Genomic DNA, 21,922 nt, shown 5'->3' on the forward strand with positions numbered 1-21,922 from the left:
TGTGTCTCTTCTGCCTTTTCAGCATATGACTCAAAGACATGGCAAACTAGCCTGAGCGTTTTGATGCCCAATCAATATTGAAAATATTTCACTTCCCTATGTTTGGTATCAAGACTTACCTTGCTACACCCTAACTTTCTATTCTCCCAGGCTTCTCACAAGGAAGAGCATAAGAAGTTCCACAAGACTATGTCTTCAGGGGACCTGGGCAAGGTAGCAGCGCTTGGGAAGACATCCAGTCAGGATGGAAGGTAGCTACAGCACCTTCTCCTGCTCTCTAGCCCATATTACAGTAGCAAGACGCAATGTCTCAGTTGATAGAGCATGGCTCTTGCAACGTAAGGATTGTGGGTTCGATTCCAGGGACCACCCATGCGAAAAATGGATTCACATAGGACGGTGGATTCGTGTCTTCTAAATGGCATTTATTATTATTATTATTATATTACAATCATTATGCAGAGGCACAAATGGAGCTCATATTGTATTAAACAGACTATTACCCTTATACAAAGACAAATCTGAGCCAGCACACACATTGGCGAATCTGGTCGGCCCAATCGAAATAGAATAAAGGTTTGTTCTAAACTGCCTGTGTTGACTCTGTTTGTGGCAGCAGAGTGAGAGGGAAGATGCGTTTCTGGGGCAAGGCCAAGCATGCAGAGAAGAAGCTGTCCAGAGAGAAGCAGCAGACCACCAGGAGTGAGTCCACACAGGGAGACTGCACCGACAAGACAGGTAATTACACTGTGTGTGCGCGCGCGCAATGGACAATAAAGTTGTTCATACCATGGCATTGTTGAATACTTGTTTCTGCTGGCTTGAAGGGCATTCTGGAGCGTGTGTTATTCCCCAATAACGCATGGTATATTTGCACGGTAGAATTAAAATGTTTATAGTTTATTCTGACATGTTCTATGTTTGAGCTGCCTTTGAAAGTAAAAGTCGAATTGAAAACATAATTGGCATTGTTGAATTTGATTTTAGGTCAGCTAGGACTGATCGGGTTTGCATCGAAACTAGTCTCTTTGTTTGGTTACCATGGCAGCTACTGACGCTATCTGGTAAACTTCCTAGCTAACGTTACTTCAGTGGATGTTGAACACATTTCTACCGGCAACACGTTCTCTGGAAAACACCTTCCATGTTGTTCACCATTTTCCAGAGAACGAATAGCCCCTCGTTGATAATCCCTTACATATCGTATAACACTGGACATGTGACATTCCAACAAAAAAAGTCACATGCTTTATAAACAACAGGTGTAGACTAACAGTGAAATGCTTCATTAACGGACTTGCCTGGTTAAATAATAACATTTTTTATTTTTTATTGTATGTATTCCTTGTGTTATTATTGTTTATCTGTCTTGTTGGGAAGGGCTCTTAAGAACAAATTCTTATTTACAATGATGGCCAAACCCTAACCCATGATAGAGCCTGTAGTGACGGCTCTAGCACTGAGATGCAGTGCCTTAGTCTGCTGTGCCACTCAGGAGCCCCATGATTAACAATAACTTAGCTATATACACTGGGTACCAGCACCGAGTCGGTTTGCAGGGGTACAAGGTAATTGAGGTACAGTGGGGCAAAAAAGTATTTAGTCAGCCACCAATTGTGCAAGTTCTCCCACTTAAAAAGATGAGAGGCCTGTAATTTTCATCATAGGTACACTTCATCTATGACAGACAAAATGAGGGGAAACAAATACAGAAAATCACATTGTAGGATTTTTAATGAATTTATTTGCAAATTATGGTGGAAAATAAGTATTTGGTCAATAACAAAAGTTTATCTCAATACTTTGTTATATACCCTTTGTTGGCAATGACAGAGGTCAAACGTTTTCTGTAAGTCTTCACACACTGTTGCTGGTATTTTGGCCCATTCCTCCATGCAGATCTCCTCTAGAGCAGTGATGTTTTGGGGCTGTTGCTGGGCAACACGGACTTTCAACTCCCTCCAAAGATTTTCTATGGGGTTGAGATCTGGAGACTGGCTAGGCCACTCCAGGACCTTGAAAAGCTTCTTACGAAGCCACTCCTTCGTTGCCCGGGCGGTGTGTTTGGGATCATTGTCATGCTGAAAGACCCAGCCAGGTTTCATCTTCAATGCCCTTGCTGATGGAAGGAGGTTTTCACTCAAAATCTCACGATACATGGCCCCATTCATTCTTTCCTTTACACGGATCAGTCGTCCTGGTCCCTTTGCAGAAAAACAGCCCCAAAGCATGATGTTTCCACTCCCATGCTTCACAGTAGGTATGGTGTTCTTTGGATGCAATTCAGCATTCTTTGTCCTCCAAACATGACGAGTTGAGTTTTTACCAAAAAGTTATATTTTGGTTTCATCTGACCATATGACATTCTCCCAATCTTCTTCTGGATCATCCAAATGCTCTCTAGCAAACTTCAGACGGGCCTGGACATGTACTGGCTTAAGCAGGGGGACACGTCTGGCACTGCAGGATTTGAGTCCCTGGCGGCGTAGTGTGTTACTGATGGTAGGCTTTGTTACTTTGGTCCCAGCTCTCTGCAGGTCATTCACTAGGTCCCCCCGTGTGGTTCTGGGATTTTTGCTCAACGTTCTTGTGATCATTTTGACCCCACGGGGTGAGATCTTGTGTGGAGCCCCAGATCGAGGGAGATTATCAGTGGTCTTGTATGTCTTCCATTTCCTAATATTTGCTCCCACAGTTGATTTCTTCAAACCAAGCTGCTTACCTATTGCAGATTCAGTCTTCCCAGCCTGGTGCAGGTCTACAATTTTGTTTCTGGTGTCTTTTGACAGCTCTTTGGTCTGGGCCATAGTGGAGTTTGGAGTGTGACTGTTTGAGTTTGTGGACAGGTGTCTTTTATACTGATAACAAGTTCAAACAGGTGCCATTAATACAGGTAACGAGTGGAGGACAGAGGAGCCTCTTAAAGAAGAAGTTTCAGGTCTGTGAGAGCCAGAAATCTTGCTTGTTTGTAGGTGACCAAATACTTATTTTCCACCATAATTTGCAAATAAATTCATTAAAAATCCTACAATGTGATTTTCTGGAATTTTTTTTCTCATTTTGTCTTTCATAGTTGAAGTGTACCTATGATGAAAATTACAGGCCTCATCTTTTTAAGTGGGAGAACTTGCACAATTGGTGGCTGACTAAATACTTTTTTGCCCCACTGTACCTCAATTACCTTGTACCCCTGCAAACCGACTCGGTGCTGGTACCCAGTGTATATAGCTAAGTTATTGTTAATCATGGGGCTCCTGAGTGGCACAGCAGACTAAGGCACTGCATCTCAGTGCTAGAGCCGTCACTACAGGCTGTATCATGGGTTAGGGTTTGGCCAAGTCAAAAGTTTACATACACCTTACACAAATACATTTAAACTCAGTTTTTCACTATTCCTGACATTTAATTCTAGTCACAATTCCCTGTCTTAGGTCAGTTAGGATCACCACTTTATTTTAAGAATGTGAAATGTCAGAATAATAGTTGAGTGATTTATTTAAGTTTTTTTTTATTTCATCACATTGCCAGTGGGTCAGTAGTTTACATACACTAAATTAGTATTTGGTAGCATTGGCTATAAATTGTTTAACTTGGGTCAAACATTTTGGGTAGCCTTCTACAAGCATCCCACAATAAGTTGGGTACATTTTGGCCCATTCCTCCTGACAGAGCTGGTGAAACTGAGTCAGGTTTGTAGTGTTCCTTGCTCGCACAAGCTTTTTCAGTTCTGCACACAAATATTCCATAGGATTGAGGTCAGGGCTTTGTGATGGCCTCTCCAATACCTTGACTTTGTTGTCCTTAAGCCATTTTGCCACAACTTTGGAAGTATGCTTGGGGTCATTGTCCATTTGGAAGACCCATTTGCGACCAAGCTTTAACTTCCTGACGTATGTCTTGAGATGTTTCTTCAATATATCCACATAATTTTCCATCCTCATGATGCCATCTGTTTTGTGAAGTGCACCAGTCCTTCCTGCAGCAAAGCACTCCCACAACATGAGGCTGCCACCCCCGTGCTTCACGGTTGAGATGGTGTTCTTCGGCTTGCAAGCATTTTTCCTCCAAACATAACGATGGTCATTATGGCCAAACAGTTCTATTTTTGTTTCATCAGACCAGAGAAAATTTCTCCAAAGAATACGATCTTTGTCCCCATGAGCAAACTGTAGTCTGTTTTTTTAATGGGGGTTTTGGAGCAGTGGCTTCTTCCTTGCTGACCTGCCTATCAGGTTATGTTAATATTGGACTCGTTTTACTGTGGCTATAGATACTTTTGTACCTGTTTCCTCCAGCATCTTCACAAGGTCCTTTGCTGTTGTTCTGGGATTGTTTCGCACTTTTCGCACCAAAGTACGTTCATCTCTCGGAGACAGAACGCATCTCCTTCCTGAGCGGTATGACGGCTACGTGGTCCCATGGTGTTTATACTTGCGTACTATTGTTTGTACAGATGAACGTGGTACCTTCAGGCGTTTGGAAATTGCTCCCAAGTATGAAGCTGACTTGTGGAGGTCTACAATTATTTTTCTGAAGTCTTGGCTGATTTCTTTTGATTTTCCCATGATGTCAAGCACTGAGCTTGAAGGTAGGCCTTGAAATACATCCACAGGTACACCTCCAATTGACTCAAATGATGTCAATTAGCCTATCAGAAGCTTCTAAAGCCATGACATCGTTTTCTGGAATTTTCCAAGCTGTTTAAAGGCACAGTCAACTTAGTGTATTTAAACCTCTGACCCACTAGAATTGTGATACAGTGAATTGTAAGTGAAATAATCTGTCTGTAAACAATTATTGGAAAAATTACTTGTGTAATGCACAAAGTAGATGTCCTAACTGACTTGCCAAAACTATAGTTTGTTAACAAGAAATTTGTGGAGTGGTTGAAAAATGACTGTGGAGTGGAGTGGTTTTAATGACTCCAACCTAAGTGTATGTAATGTTCTGACTTCAACTGTATGTTCATATAGGTAGGGGTGAAGTGACTAGGCAACAGAATAGGTCATGAACAGTAACAGCAGCGTATGTGATGAGTCAGAGTTAGCACAAAAAGGGTATCTGTTTGTTTAACTATTTAGTAGTCATGTCTTGAAGCTGTTCAGGGACCTGTTGGTTCAAGACTTGGTACATCGGTACCGCTTGCCATGTGGTAGCAGAGAGAACAGTTTGTGGCTTGGGTAGCTGGAGTCTTTGACAATTTGTAGGGCCTCCCTCTGACACCGCCTGGTATAGAAGTCCTGGATGGCAAGGAGCTCAGCCCTAGTGATTTACTGGGTGCATACGAACTACCCCCTGAGGGGGAAGAGCCATTGTCGTGTCTTCACAACTGCTGGTGTGTATGGACCATGTTATTTTACAGCTTACAATTGGTTCACCCCTCTCTCCCCTGTAACTTTTCCCCAGGTCGTTGCTGTAAATGTGAATGTCTCAGTCAACTTACCTGGTAAAATAAGGAAAACAAAATGTATAATAAATAAATGTTTCCTTAGTGATGTGGAAACCAAGGATTTTGAAGCTCTCGACCTGCTCCGCTGCAGCCCTGTTGATGTGCATGGGGGCATGCTCGGCCCTCAATTTCCTGTAGTCCACAATCAGCTAGTTTGTCTTGCTGACGTTGAGGGGAGAGGTTGTTGTCCTGGCACCACACTGCCAGGTCACTGCCCTTCTCTTTATAGGCGGTCTCATCGTTGTCGGTGATCAGGCCTACCACTGTCGTGTCGTCAGCAAACTTATAATGATGGTGTTGGAGTCGTGCGCAGCCACGCAGTTGTGGTTGAACAGGGAACACAGGAGAAGACTAAGCACACACCCCAGTGGGGCCCCCGTGTTGAGGGTCAGCTTGGTGGATGTGTTGTTGCCCACCCTCACCACCTGGGGTGGCCCGTCAGGGCCAATTGCAGAGGGAGGTGTTCAGTCCTAGGGTTCTGTGCTTAGTGATGAGCTTGGAGGGCACTATGGTGTTGGAACACTGAGCTGTAGTCAATGAACAGCGTTCTAACATAGGTGTTCCTCTTGTCCAGGTGGGAGAGGCTCGTATAGGGTGCGAAAGGAATTGTGTCATCTGTGGATCTGTTGGGGCGGTATGCAAATTGGAGTGGGTCCAAGGTGTCTTGGATGATGGTGTTGATGTGAGCCATGACCAGTCTTTCAAAGCACTTTATGGCTACAGATGAGTGCTACGGCGCTATAGTCATTTAGACAAGATATCTTGGCATTCTTGGTCACAGGGACTATGGTGGTCTGCTTGAAACATGTAGTTATTTCAGACTGCGTTAGGAAGATGTTGAAAATGTCACTGAAGACACCCGCCAGCTGGTCAGCGCATGCCCCGAAGTACACTTCCTGGTAATCTGTCCGGCCCACGGCTTTGTGAATGTTAACCTGTTTAAATGTCCTATTCACATCGGCTAAGGAGAGCGAGATAACACAACTTCGTCCGGAACTGCTGGTGCTCTCATGTATGGTTCAGTGATGGTTCCCTCGAAGCGAGCATAGAAGGCATTTAGCTTGCCTGGTAGGCTCACGTCAATGGGCGGCTCGCAGCTTGGTTTTCCATTGTAATCTGTGATAGTTTGCAAGCCCTGCCACATCCAACGAGCGTCAGAGCCGGCATGGTAGGATTCCGATCTTAGTCCCGTATTAACATTTGTGTGTTTGATGGCTCGTCGGAGGTTGTAGCGGGATTTCTTCTAAGCTTCTGGGTTAGTGTCCCACTCCTTGAAAGCGGCAGCTTTTTGGGATATGTACGTACAGTCTCTGTGGGGATGACGTCATCAATGCACTTATTAGTGAAGCCGGTGACTTGATGTGGTGAACTCTTCAATGTTATCAATGAACACATTCCAGTCTGTGCTAGCGAAGCAGTCCTGCAGCTTAGCATCCGCTTCATCGGGCCACTTCCACATTGAGTGCGTCAGTGGTACTTTTTGAGTTAAGAGTTTTTGCTTGTAATCAGGTATCAGGGGGATAAAGTTTTTGGTCATAATTGTCAAAGGGAGGGTGAGGAAGAGCCTTGTATGCGTTTTTGATTGTGGATTAAAGGTGATCTAGAGCTTTGCTGCCTCTAGTGGCACAGGTGACGTGCTGTTAAAAAATACAACTGAATAGAAAACCAAAACAATTGTCTTCACAACACCGTTACTGTGTCTTTGTCTCTCTGTGCTTTGCGGGTCAAGATGGAACGTCATCTCCCCCCCACAGTCCCGACCTGACTGCAACCAGGGGCCGGGATTCCAAGGAGAACAAGGACCCCTCTCCCAAAGTGAGGCGGAGACGCAGCGTCAAGATCAGCAGCGTGGCCCTAGAGCCTGCCCAGTGGCAGAACGATGCTCTGCACATCCTCACCAACGCCCATGACTACAGGAGCATGAATGACTTCCTCATGAAGAAGGTAGACAGATTATGTATACCTGTCTGTCTTACAAACACTCTCAAGTTAATGCACAGGGCACTACAGAAAACTGTTGGTTTCCTAATTTAAGATGATACACAATACACACACATAGAGATGCACGCTCACACATACAGAAGTGTACACATACAGTGCGTTCAGAAAGTATTCAGACCCCCTCCCTTTTTCAAAATGTTGTTTCGTTACAGCCTTATTCTAAAATGGATTAGATAAAATAAAAAAATCCTCATCAATCTACACACAATAATCAATAATGACAAAGCGAAAACAGGTTTTTAGACATTTCTGCAAATGTATTACAAATTTAAAAAACAGATACCTTATTTACATAAGTATTCAGACCTTTTGCTATGAGACTCGAAATTGAGCTCATGTGCATCTTGTTTCAATTGATCATCCTTGAAATGTTTCTACAACCTGATTTGGAGTCCAGCTGTGGTAAATTCAATTGATTGGACATTATTTGGAAAGGCACACATCTGTCTTAGGTCCCACAGTTGACAGTGCATGTCAGAGCAAAAACGAAGCCATGAGGTCGAAGGAATTATCCGTTGAGCTCAGAGACAGGATTGTGTTGAGGCACCGATCTGGGGAAGGGCACCAAAAAACTTCTGCAGCATTGAAGATCCCCAAGAACACAGTGGCCTCCATCATTCTTAAATGGAAGAAGTTTGGAACCACCAAGACTCTTCCTAGAGCCGGCGGCCTGGCCAAACTGAGCAATCAGGGGAGAAGGGCCTTGGTCAGGGAACTTCCAGAAGAACAACCATTTCTGCAGCACTCCACCAATCAGGCCTCTTATGGTAGAGTGGCCAGACGGAAGCCACTCCTCATTAAAAGGCACCTGGAAAAAAAACGCTTGGAATTTGCCAAAAGGCACCTAAAGACTGTCAGACCATGAGAAACGAGATTCTCTGTTCTGATGAAACCGAAATGTAACTGTTTGGCTTGAATGCCAAGCATCAAGTTTGGAGGAAACCTGGAACCATCCCAATGCTGAAGCATGGTGGGTTCAAGCCAGAGCCCGGACTTGAACCCGATCAAACATCTCTGGAGAGACCTGAAAATACCTGTGCAGCAACGCTCCCCGTCCAACCTGACAGAGCTTGAGAGGATCTGCCAGGAAGAACGGGGGAAACTCTCCAAATACAGGTCTGCCAAGATTCTAGCATCATACCCAAGAGGACTCAAGGCTGTAATCTCTGCCGAAGGTGCTTTACAAAGTACTGAGTAAAGGCTATGAATACTTATGTAAATGTAATATTTCAGGTTTTTTTAATATATAAATGAGCAAACATTTCTAAAAACAGGGTTTTTAAAAATATAAATGAGCAAACATTTCTAAAAACATGTTTTTGTTTTGTCATTATGGGCTATTGTGTATAGATTGATGATGGGGGGGAAAAAAGCAAATTATTCAATTATAGAATACGGCTGTAACGTAACAAAATGTGGAGAAAGTCACGGGGGTCTGAATTTTTCTGAATGAATTGTACATTCACCAACATTCACGTATTCTCAAATGCAGTCGTGTAAATGACTTCATCATTAAAGGTGGACTGTGGACTACAGCATTTTATGAGTTTGATGAAGGAAACCTACATTTATTATGACCATTTATTGTACCACATAGATCAATGACCTGGACTCTGAGGACGGCAAGAAGGACACCTTGGTGGACGTGGTCTTCAAGAAGGCTCTGAAGGAGTTCCGCCTCAACATATTCAACTCCTACTCGACCGCTCTGGCTGTGAGTACCACTATGGTTGTTTCGCTGTCATTTCAAGTTTGAAGGTATGTACAGGATACACATGGTATACACCGTCCAACAAAATTCTTACTTGCAGGTTCCTTCACAACAGTAATAAGAAATAACAAAAGATTAGAATATGAACATAAAGTTAATGGCTCACTAGAATAGAATAAACATTTTAGTATAAGTATAATATAGGAAGGCACAGTTTATAGTACAGTAATTACACGTTAGTAGGGCTGTTACGGTGACTGTATTTCTGCCACACTGGCAGTCACGTGTCATGACCGCCGTCACATTCAACATGACCGTTGAGTCACGGTAACTAGGCTTCTCCAAAAATGCGCTCTGATGCCCGCTGTTGGTCATTAGAAGGCTACAAAACTTTCTAGCGGCCTGATACTCAGCGCTATATTGTCCCTTTAATCATTCTGTCATCAATGTAAATGCAATGGAAAATCAAATCGGACACTTCATGAGAGCCCTTGCATTCACAGTTTGAGCGGAGTAGGATCACCTCTTGTGTATAAAGAGCCAACTCCTCATAGCTGGTTGATGCATGGAATAAATTGTGTGTCCCTGTAAGCCCATGTTGCCCAACATTTCTATAGGCGTTTGATGGCCTCTTTTAAAAAGAGGAGGATACCATCAGCTTTCTATAGGCTTGCTATATTTATTTCTCAACTTTCCTAATATTAAGCACATTGCTTTCCTTTACAACCTGAGTATCCTACCTGGCTGGCATGAAAATAAACTGTAGGAAAAGCTTCCTCCTTTTGCGATTTAAGTGCATACCGATGACATGTCTATTGGTCCATTCTAAATCAAACTAATTTCACACACATATTATTTAGTATATGTAAAGTCTAGATTAAATTCAGAATAGTCTGATAGGTGAGAATTGTATCACTGTTTGTGTGCAGTCTAAGGCAAGAAACAATGCATGCATTTTTCCCCAAACGTTTTCAAATCATAGTTGCATGCATCGTGTCATGTAGCCTAGCCCATATTTTGATAAGATTTGTATCACAGCTGAAGTGGCCAAATAAAGTGAGTTTTTATTGGGACAGTGACACATTTTGTGTTTTGACTCTGTACTCGAGCACTTTGGATTTGAAATGATACAATGACTATGAGGTTGAAGTGCAGACTGTCAGCTTTAATTTGAGGGTATTTTCCATCCATATCGGGTGAACCGTTTAGAAATTACAGACCTTTTTGTACATAGTCCCCCTATTTTAGGGGACCAAAAGTATTGGGACGAATTCACTTATGTGTAGTAAAAAGTTTAGTATTTGTTTCTACGGAGCAATTCCCGTACCAGGCCGCGATGCCACCGATCGAGACGCTCTCAATGGTGCAGCTGTAGTATTTGGAGATATTCTTCAGCCACCTTAGGAAATAGAGACGCTGTTGCACCCTCTTGACAAGAGTGGTGGTGTTGTTGGTCCATGGCAAGTCCTCGGTGGACGCAGAGGAACTAAAAACTGCTGACTCGCTCTACTGCAGTCCCGTTGATGTGGACCAGGGCGTGTTCCCTCTTCTGCTTCCTGAAGTCAACGATCAATTCCTTTGTTTTGCTGATGTTGAGGGAGGGGTTGTTGTTCTAGCACCACAAAAACTTACCTCCACCCTATAGGCTGACTCGTCGTTGTTGGTTATCAGGCCTACAACCGTGGTTTCGTCAGCAAACTTTATGATGGAGTTGGTGCCGTGCAAAGCCACGCAGTCGTATCTGAACAGGGAGTACAGCAGAGGGCTGAGGACACAACCCTGTGTAAAGAGTCAGTGTGGAGGAGGTATTGCCAATCCTCACAGCCTGTGATCTGCCCATCAGGAACTTCAGGATCCAGTTGTAGAGGGTACTGCCCAGACCCAGGGCTCTGTACTTGGTGACAAGCTTGGAAAGAACAATAGTGTTGAATGCTGAACTGTACTCAAAGAACAGCATTCTCACATAGGTGTTCCTCTTGTCCAAAGAGACAATTGGAGTGGGTCCAGTGTGCCTGGCATGCTGGCCTTGATGTGGGCCATGACCAACCTCTCAAAGCATTTCATGATGAAAGGGGTGAGTGCGATGGGGCGATAGTCATTTGGCCATGCCACCTTGGTTTTCTTGGGCACTGGTCACGATCACTTTTACAGTGGGCCTCAAGGTACTGGGCACCCCAATCACAACCGTCAGTGACCACGAATGCTTCTTTACTTGGACAGTGGCTGACTGTATTGTAGCACATGAATCAATTTTTGTAATCTTGCCTCTCTCACTACTACTTTCCTCCTCATCTCTGCCTGTCCCATACTACGTTAGACGGTAGTACTGTCATCAATTGCATTATAACACTCTCTCACAAGATCTCAAAACTCTTTGCAGTAACACATATGGGCTTTTTTCCCGCTAATATCTTCTTCTCCTCGTTCCCTCATCCCAACCCCCCCCCCCATCTCTTCCTCCTCCCCCTTTCCCTCTCCTCCAGATGGATGACGGTAAGAGTATCCGCTATAAGGACCTGTACGCCCTGTTTGAACACATCCTGGAGAAGAGCATGCGGCTGGAGCAGAGGGACTGGAGCGAGTCGCCCGTCAAGGTCTGGGTCAACACCTTCAAGGTCTTCCTGGATGAGTTCATGACCGAGTACAAGCCCATGGACAGCACCATCGGCAAGGTAGGGTTTGTGTGAGCGGGTGGAAGGATTTTGGCTGGCTGGCTGGGTGGGTGGGTGTGCTTGCGTCCGTACATGTGTCAATGCGTGTGTGTCGTTTTTTTAGAATGTGCTTCGACAGGTCAGTCCCATTTGAGATGGAAATCCTATAGCAGTCTTACAAGCTGATGCGTGGCATGTTGGATCAGTGTTCATTTTGTCAACAGAAATAGTGACAGCAGTGCGAAGGACATGCGACACCCGGCACACACAGCCTACATCAGCTGGTGAGCTGCAGGGGAGTAGGCAAGGGGGTGTAGGCAGACAGGCGCCGCTCCGGCCCCGCTTTCCATTATACACATCGTGCAGGCAACTCTCTTGCTTCCCTGTAGCAAACCAATCACCACCAGCCTTCTAAATAGCTACCCTTTGCCTGGTTAACAAACACAAGCTAGGGCCTCCCGAGTGGCGCAGTCTAAGGCACTGCATCGCAGTGCTAGCTGTGCCACTAGAGATTCTGGGTTCGAGTCCAGGCTCTGTCACAGCCGGCCGCGACCGGGTGACCTATTGTGCGCCGCATAATTGGCCCAGTGTCGTCCGGGTTAGGGGAGAGTTTGGCCGGCAGGGATGTCCTTGTCCCATCGCGCACTAGCGACTCCTGTGGCGGGCTGGGCGCAGTGCATGCTGACAATGTCGCCAGGTTCACGGTGTTTCCTCCGACACATTGGTGCGGCTGGCTTCCGGGTTAAGTGGGCATTGTGGCTTGGTTGGGTTGTGTTTCGGAGAACGCACGGCTCTCGACTGTCGCCTCTCCCCGAGTCCAGACGGGAGTTGCAGCGATGAGACAAGATTGTAACTACCAATTGGGGAGAAAAAGGGGTATAAAAAAACACAAGCTGCTTCACGAAATTTGAAACAATAGCAGCATTGAGTTTAAGAGAAAAAAAAACAGTCTAGGTATGTTTTTCTCTCACTTCAGTATAGAGAAGTAGTCTGTCTTTGATTTTGTAATCTCGCTCAACCCTCCTACTTTCTCCACTGCATTTCATAGCCAGATTCTGTAGCCACGTCTCCCTCTTTCGCTCAGAGAGATTACCGTTCAAAAGACCCATAATGCCCATAATGCTGTTTCTTTGTTTCTATCGTACATTGGTGGGTCGTGTTTTACATTCATAAAGCATATTGCTGGCCATTGTAGAACTAGGCTACTTAACCGTTTTAGGCTACTGGGCCGCGTACAGCAGGATGCAACATTTTGGAACGTTCAGATAGGCTCTGCAGGCTGCCATTAGCAACTCAATTATCCTTAAAACGTCTTCTGTGTTTGATTCTTTTTAAAATAATCAGTTCAAGGACATACATCTGGTGTATTAGAAGCAATTACTGGTACCATGATTGTCTTCGAATGTTGTATTTATTTACACAAAGGTTGACCACGAAGATCGCCATTTGCCTATTCACTATCACGCGGGATCCTGTTTTCTGCTAACAATGCCTGAAGTACCGTGGTCGGCCTTGAACTTCTGTGGCTTCAATGAGCGTGGGGGCAGTCGTTCTCCCCAGGGAATAACATTGGCTCTATTCATGGAATTCCATCTGCAACATTCAAGAAAGTTTTGCAACAGAACGTGGCCCTACTAACATTACCAGTAGCCTATAACGTAAACATTTGGTGGCACACAAAGAAAGTAAGAGATAGCAAACAATTTATTGACTAAATTCCTCTTGCCACTACACTATGGTCTGGCAGTGTTTAGGTGCCTTTGGACTGGTTAAATAACTTTATTTTGAGTCAATGTGGACCTAGTGACTCAGCACTTGGACCAGGACTCCAGACATAGGGACTCGACCATTGGGGACTCGGACTTGAGCACAGGGGACTTGGGACTCGATTCGGACTCTAGGTTTAGTGACTCGACTACATCACTGGGCGAAACGGTCATTAGCTGTCGTTCTACTTTTGGACATCAATGTGGCTTCGGCGTCCGTGGAACGTTGATAACAAAAGGCAATGATGCGACTGAGGTGCAGCCCCATACTGCTTTGCGGCACCAACCATCTGGTGATTGTGCTTCTCTCTCTCGCTCTGTCTCTGTGCTTGTATGTGTCAGTTTGTTGTGTATGTATTGTGCAATATTTATGTAGGCTGAATTAGGAATTTACATGGCTAGATCATTTGTATATATTCCTAGATGTGTTTGTCATATGTCTGCTGTTGGGAAGATAATAGGATGTTATGCAGAAAAATATGTTGGTAGGACAAGGCTATGTATGTGTGTGCACATGGAAGTCAGTGATTTGTGCGTACTATAGTTTAATGAGGCAATACAAATGCGATTTGACTCAAATGTGACAAATGAAGGGCGTTTAGTTTACAAAAATGGCCCAATGTTTTCGTAATTTTTAACAATAACTACACCTAGTCGTTATTTAAATGACCAAAAATGTGACTAAGTGATACTTTAGTCAAAATGATGAAGACTAGACTAAATGTAAAAAAAAGATTGCCAACATTAACACTGTGTTGGATGTATGGGTGGGTGCATGGCATGTTGGATGGATGGGTGGGCGAAGGCTTGATGGGCGAAGGCCTGATGGGACTAGTCACTTGTCTGTCTGTCTCCTGTTCTCTTAGGCCCCCAAACCAGAACGCAAGAAGAGGAGGAAAAAGGAACCTGACATTGTGAGTACTATATTCTATACCGTATCTCTACGCTTTGTAATGATTTTGATGGCTGTATCTTTATGGCAAACTGAGTTGAGCCACTCTATCACCCTCTGTAGGTTGAGGAGCACAATGGGCACATCTTCAAGTCCACCCAGTACAGCATCCCCACCTACTGCGAATACTGCTCCTCTCTTATCTGGATGATGGACCGGGCCTGCGTTTGCAAACGTGAGTGACTCCAGTCACCCAAGTCATAGACTGTTCTCTTTGTTTGTTTTTACACTGCTGCTACTCGCTGTTTTATGATCTAGTCATAGTCACTTTACACCTACCTACTACATGTACAAATGACCTCGACTAACCTGTACCCCAGCACATTGACTCGGTACCGGTATCCCCTGTATATAGCCTCATTGTTATTTTATTGTTACTTTTTAGATTGTTTTACTTTAGTTTATTTAGTAACTACTTCTTAACTCTATTTTCTTCAAAATGCGTTGTTGGTTAGGGGCTTGTAAGTAAGCATTTCTCGGTAAGGTACCTGTTGTATTCGGCGCATTTGTGACAAGTTCGATTTGATTTGATATACACTGCCTTCACAAAGTATTCACATCCCTTGACTTTTCCCACATTTTGTTGTTACAAAGGTGGATTAAACTGGATTTGATTGTCTTTTTTTGTTGTCAACAATCTAAACAAAATACTCTGTCGAAATGGAAGAAAAAGTCAAATGTTTTAAGAATTTATGGAAAATGAAATAGTAATATCTTGATTAGATAAGTATTCAACCCCCTGAGCCAATACATGTTAGAATCACCTTTGGCAACGATTACAGCAATGAGTCTTCCCGGGTAAGTCTCTTAAGGGCTTTGTACACCTGGATTGTACAATATTTGACCATTATTCCTTTCAAAAATTCTTCAAGCTCTGTCAAGGTGGTTGTTGATCATCGCTAGACAGCCATTTTCAAGTCTTGCCATAGATTTTCAACCCAATTTAAGTCAAAACTGTAACTAGGCCACTCGGGAACATTCAATGTCGTCTTGGTAAGCAACTCCAGTGTTTATTTGGCCTTGTGTTTTAAGTTATTGTCCTGCTGACTGGTGAATTTGTCTCCCAGTGACTGTTGGAAAACAGACTGATTCAAGTTTTCCTGGAGGAGTTTTGCCTATGCTTAGCTCGTTTCTGTTTCTTTTCATCGCCTCCCAAAAAATCTCCCCAGTCCTTGCCGATGACAAGCTACCCATAATATAATGCAGCCACCACCATACTTGAAAATATGAAGAAAAGGGTTGAATACTTGACTCGAGGCATTTCAGCTTTTTATTTTTTTATTCATTTGTTTTTTAAAAATGAAACATTATTCCACTTTGACATTATGGGGTATTGTGTGTAGGCCAGTGACACAAAATCTAAATGTAATCAATTTTAAATTCAGGCTGTAACACAACAACATGTGGAAAAGGTAAAGGGTGTGAATACTTTTCTGATACGTGAATATATTTAGTATAGTTGTATCTAAACTTGTTAAATGTTTCACTATTTCCATTTTTCTGAAATTGACTGAGTAGGATGGTCCTCCCCTTCCTCTGAGGAGGAGCCTCCACTGATATATACAAACACACACAGACTCCCACCATTACATACACACACATATACAACCCCCCCCCCCCACACACACACACACACACTACCACCCTTCCACTCCACTCCACTCCACACACACACACACTACCACCCTTCCACTCCACTCCACACATACACACACACACACACACACACACACACACACCCTCTTCCTGTGCTGCCTCTTAAGTGTCTGTAATCAAATTGTGTCCAGCTGTTCTCCTCTCCATCCGCTCTCTAATGTTCACTCGAGCACAGGCATTGGCAGCTTTCTCTCTCCAGACTGCCTGCTCTATATTTAAGCCTTTTGTGGTCTGCTTGTTGAATGACGGGTTGTGGTTGGACACGAAGCATTGCTAGAACGTTGCTTAAAGGTTAGGGGATGCAGATTGCTTGTTGTTGACAGTTGGAGACTTAGCGTTGATAGGTTGGGTAAGGGTATAGAGATTGTGTCTGACTCTTGTGTCCTCTTCGGCAGTGTGTCGGTACGCCTGCCATAGAAAGTGCTGCTCTAGGATGACCACCAAATGTAGCAAAAAGGTAAGAGGCTATTGTGTATTTGTGTATTCATGATTAAGAATGTAAAGAAGGAATAGAGTATCAGGCAAGAGACAATTAAGTACTTGCAGGGATGTTGTAGTTTTTAAAGGGATAATCCATCCAAACCACTAATTCCTATGATTAACAGTGTTAAATAACACGAATATGGGGAAAACCAATCAAAAAAATGATGAACAAATGTTGTCGTTATAACAAGGTTGGTAGCAATGTGAAAATCGTTGAGGAAATCTGTTGCAGCTCAAGTCGACTATAAAACCCATAATGCAATGCTCTCTCTTTGGGCTGGCTAGCTAGCTAGGTAGTGCTTAATTTGGCTCCTCTTAGTTTTGGACTGTTTCGTTCCGGAACCTGTGCGTCTCGTGGCATGAAAAATAATCTTCACCGTTTGCCATGTAATTTTTTTTTAAAAAGCAATCAGGGTTCATTCGAGTTGCCTCCTGCCCCCTTAAAAAACATAATGTGAAAGCGTACATTTTCAGCCTGCGCCGGATAAGAATTAAGGTCAGGCCTGGGCTCATGGTTGGCTCTACATTGTAGCCTTGAGACCAACATGTTGCCGTGGGAAGAGAGAGAAGCACATCTTTAGTCTATCTCACACAGAGCTAGGATTTATTTTACCTTTATTTAAATAGGCAGAATCAATTAAGAACAAATTCTTATTTTCAATGACGGCCTAGGAACTGCCTTGTTCAGGGGCAGAACGACAGATTTGTACCTTGTCAGCTCGGGGATTTGAACTTGCAACCTTTTACTAGTCCAATGTTCTAACCACTAGTCTATGCTGCCGCCCCAAGGATGAGATTTACTTTCTATGATCTCTCCCCCTCCCTCTGCTCTGATAGACACGAGCCTGCAGCTCTCCAGCGTAGCACTTCGTCATTTATTTCCTTATAGAATCATATCCGTGGGAACCGTGCTGCAGTCTACTGCTGTATGTTCAGAAAGAAATGAAATCATTCAGAATACTACACCAGGATTAGGCCTATAAACCTAATTTAGCCACAGAGGATCAAAAAAATTGTTATTGCCTAGCTGCCTAGCTGTGAATTGTGTGTAGCCCAATCACAAGGGGTCGGGAACGCGTGGTTAAATCTGTCGGTGAACAGCATGCAGCCAAAACAGGCCTTTCGCAATATTTCAAATACAATTGCAGGAAAACACAGGTTGGAAAGCAAATTGCTCCTGCTGAAAGAGAAGACTCTAATCTGTCTGTAGGCTACCACAATATTTGCTCAACTCCCAAATAGGTCAAGCAAACAGTAGCCTATTGTACAAAGTAAAACGAGAATATATGCTTTTTTTTTTGGCACGAGTGCTTCGGCCATCGCCGGCGAGTGAGCTGCGCAACATTGACTGGAAACTGGAAAGCTTTTTTAGGACTATAACTTCCTCCTCGTATTGTACAATATGTGTCTCAACACACCTAGTATATTGATGGATTCAAGACGAGGTTGTTTTTATTGAGCTCAGATTCTCAGTTTGCCTGTTATTTCGATCTTTTGCGCAGTAGGAAGATTCTTCTATGCATTTTTAAAAGGCAACACATTTACGGGACCCTATAGGCTAACAATGTTTGCCTTTGTGTTCAACTTTTGCAATCCCCTTTACTCTTCTGCTCTATGCCACTATGCAAATTCGATGATATTGCGGCATGGGTTGCCAACTTTCTCACTACCAAATAAGGGACAAAAGGTGGCGTGCCTGTGCACGGTGCCACGGCGGTGTGGGTATGGTGTTGTGTGAATGAATATACACTGTATATTCTTATTCAATTGGAAAGGCAAGACATTTTTATATTCCATTTTAGTCTATAGCTTTACTTAAGTTTACATAATGACACAGTTTATGTGAATAAACCTCAAAATAAATGATCAAAGAAATTACAATTTGGACCTTTACAGCAAAAAAAACTAAAACAAAAAATACATTTAAAATGCAAAAGAGGAAAAGAGGGGAATGAGTCACTCAGTCTACTTTTTCCATGGATATTTTTTGCTGCTCTTGACTGATTCAACAGTCCTTCTTTGTCCTTTTGCATAGCCAGAGAGAAGTCCTTACATGACAAGTCACAGATCACAGATGTTGAAGTTCATTTTTGATCCGATTTGTCACTGTGCTGCAACTGTTTCTAGAGTCTGGCCATTAAATGGTCACCAGAGAGAGAATCCTCTACAAAGGCATTTGAGCCTGGCACACTGAGGACAAATGAGACAATCCTGAACATGTTGATCAAGTTGGCTTTCCCTAGGTTTTGGAAAACTGCCACCCACTTCTCACTGGTGGATTTTGTAGCATCCTGTCTGGCTTTCTGTATTTCCTCCCGGCACAACACTCTTCATAGAGTTGGTCCATACTGACTGCCTCTGTCATTTTGAGGGCAACCACCACCTGCTGCAGGTCAGTGAAGGAGAGCTCCTCATAGAGGCCGATCAATTTCACCATTACAATGTTCTGGTGAGAAATCAAACCACTTGTCAATGTATGTAATGACAGTGTCATAGAACTTCAAAAAGTCCTGTTGCCGCTTGGACCTTTGTGCTGACACTTGTTTGTCCATCAGCTGCTTGGTCTGGTATCCAAAAAAGCTGTTCTATTTCCGCTGAAGCACCTTCATGTTGAACTTTTGGACTTCCTAGTAAACATCTGTGATGCAGAGTGTTGTTTCCTCCAGTTTTTTTTTACGAGTTGGTCAAAAACACACGCGTTGTGGAAAAAGCACCGCTAAATCTCAGCAGCTTCCGTTTTTTTCTTCATACTCAAAAATACTCTTCAGTGCCACAGGACAGTTCTCCCCAAGGGATCATGAAGTATGAAGTAAGAGCTGGCCAGCTTTGCAGGAGACGATTGACAGCTGGATGAAGAGAGAGCCAAGATGCAAACATGTCACAGAACTTCACGCCACTCAACGTCAACAAAGGCAAAAATGCACTCAGTTCCTCTCTTCGGGAAGCAGATACTGAGAAGTGCTGTAGATCTTTAAAACAATTGTCTCAATATCCACTGACAGCGGACCGCAGGCGTGCTTCCAGGCATAATGAGCTATGTGAGCTGGGCAATTAGCTTTCAGAATGCGATAGTTGGCACTGCTCAATAACTGGTAAAACGGAGTGGTGTTTCCTGAAGTTGACATTGGCGTTATCTGCTGCATAGGCTGTGCTGTGTCTAATATCCAGCTCGTGCTTTTCCAGACAGTTCATCAGAGCTTGATGTATGCCATTTACAGTTTCATCACGGTCTTCATAAAAGTCATGTAACTTGCACTACACTCCATCAGACAGAGAATTATCTCACTCACACTGGAAACAAGTTTCTATTTCCCTCGTTTGTGGCGTCACTGGCCACTGCGAAATGCACGGGCTCACCTTCGATCGGGGACAGATCATCCAAAATATCCCTGTCTTTGGTCCTAAAACATGAATTGTATAATCATCTCAGCTTTCGTTCTTCGCAACATTTGAGTCATGAAATAAAGGCACCTTTGAGCTTAACAAGACAGTCGGTGCCGTTGTAGCCGAGTCCGTGTTTAACCATATGGTACACATACGAGGCTTCACTTGCAGCGTTTTTTTCCCGTTTTTTCCACAGTAGACGTTAGGAAAAATGCACCAATATTGCTAGCACCTTTAGCTAGTGCGGCCTTCTTGTGCATTTCTGTGGACGCATGCTGAGTTAGGTCATTCTCCTCTCTGTGGCCAATTGAGAATTCCCGACGGCATGAAGTACAGAAAGCTTTCGTCGAGTCACCACTGACGGGTTTAACCCACGTCTTTTTTTTGCCTCCCATTGTTTGTTGTAGCTGCAGTCCTTTCTTTTTTGAAGGTTTATCCATATTTCCTTGATATGCCAAACCGGCCGAACAACAACAGAATTGGCGCGTTTACGTTATACTGGGATTGGATGAATATACGAGACATGGGAGGTCCCATATGGGACAAACTAATTTATCCCAATATAAGGGACATCTCGGCTAATACGGGACAGTTGGCAACCCTATGCAGGCAATACTTTATTACGGTACTTCAGAGCTCCCCAGATCACCCCCCTCTCGCGCTCACTTTTTGTTTCGGCACCTGCCGATTTACAACTGAAGCACAGGCTAGCTAGTAAGTGTAGCTACACACAATAAAACCAACGTCAGTATCAGCATGTGAAGTAGCTAGCTACAATAGCTGTACAATAGCCTAAACAAACTCCTCTGTTTGCCTGTACTTCTCAACTTCTATTTCTGTGTGTCCGTCCTTCCAACCGTGTGTGTTTTTCTCTATTTGTGTGTGTAGTACGACCCGGAACTGTCATCCAGGCAGTTTGGCGTGGAGCTGTCTCGTCTGACCAGCGAGGAGAGGACAGTGCCCCTGGTGGTGGAGAAGCTCATCAACTACATTGAGATGCACGGCCTCTACACCGAGGGCATCTTCAGGAAGTCTGGCTCCACCAATAAGATCAAGGAGCTCCGGCAGGGGCTGGACACAGGTGTGATTGACAGGGTCCTGCTCCAGTGACCGTAGATTGTAGGGTTATGTTGTAAACCGGGGAGGGACAACAGAGCCGTGGTCACCGCACTCTCTATAGGTTTTCTGATTGGTTAATATAATGACAGGATACAGGGGGGTTATTTTAGAAACTGTATGCCCTAGAATGAAAATAGGCTGTTGCCACTACTATTACAGCTTGTGTTAACAGTTCCCATGACACCACGTCCAAGGTATTCACACTACCGGATCAAAAGCACTGTGTCCGTAGCAAAGAGTTTAACAGTTGTAATGTTTACTCCAACTATAGTATTTAAGTCATATTTATACTGAACAAAAATATAAATGCAACATGTCAAGTGTTGGTCCCATGTTTCGTGAGCTGAAATAAAAGAGAGGGGGGGTGTGCTGAGGAGTATTTATGTCTGTAATAAAGCTTTTTGTGTGGAAAAACTCCCTCTGATTGGCTGGACCTGGCTCTCTAGTGGGTGGGCCTAGGCCCTCCCAGGCACACCCATGGCTGCGCCCCTGCCCAGTCATGGAATCCATAGATTAGGGCCTAAGAATGTATTTCAATTGAGTGATTTCCTTCTATGAACTGTAACTCAGTAAAATCTTTGAATTTTGTCTCCCATTGCCCTCCAACTCCAGATGTGAGCAGCATGAACTTGGACGATTACAACATCCATGTCATTGCCAGCGTGCTCAAACAGTGGCTCCGCGACCTGCCCAACCCTCTGATGACCTTTGAACTCTACGAGGAGTTCCTCCGAGCCATGGGTAAGAACT

At 43.9% G+C, this 21,922-nt stretch overlaps 1 protein-coding gene across 4 annotated transcripts in view; it reads left to right on the forward strand.

Annotated features, from left to right (window-relative positions):
* The window catches only part of LOC139368718 (myosin IXAb), a 168,556-nt gene that overhangs the window by 135,040 nt on the left and 11,594 nt on the right, over positions 1 to 21,922 (forward strand). For 3 of the 4 annotated variants that reach the window (XM_071108026.1, XM_071108010.1, XM_071108034.1), the window contains exons 28-37: positions 151 to 251; positions 617 to 738; positions 7,179 to 7,393; positions 9,048 to 9,164; positions 11,645 to 11,833; positions 14,445 to 14,492; positions 14,594 to 14,705; positions 16,582 to 16,643; positions 20,942 to 21,134; positions 21,785 to 21,913. In XM_071108026.1, coding sequence (XP_070964127.1) covers positions 151 to 251; positions 617 to 738; positions 7,179 to 7,393; positions 9,048 to 9,164; positions 11,645 to 11,833; positions 14,445 to 14,492; positions 14,594 to 14,705; positions 16,582 to 16,643; positions 20,942 to 21,134; positions 21,785 to 21,913 — 1,288 coding nt within the window. The remainder of the gene's footprint in view (positions 1 to 150; positions 252 to 616; positions 739 to 7,178; positions 7,394 to 9,047; positions 9,165 to 11,644; positions 11,834 to 14,444; positions 14,493 to 14,593; positions 14,706 to 16,581; positions 16,644 to 20,941; positions 21,135 to 21,784; positions 21,914 to 21,922) is intronic. The other variant, XM_071108019.1, reaches the window with a different exon arrangement.

This window comes from Oncorhynchus clarkii, chromosome 2 (genome assembly GCF_045791955.1).
Source record: "Oncorhynchus clarkii lewisi isolate Uvic-CL-2024 chromosome 2, UVic_Ocla_1.0, whole genome shotgun sequence".
In the NCBI taxonomy this organism is placed as follows: domain Eukaryota; kingdom Metazoa; phylum Chordata; class Actinopteri; order Salmoniformes; family Salmonidae; genus Oncorhynchus; species Oncorhynchus clarkii.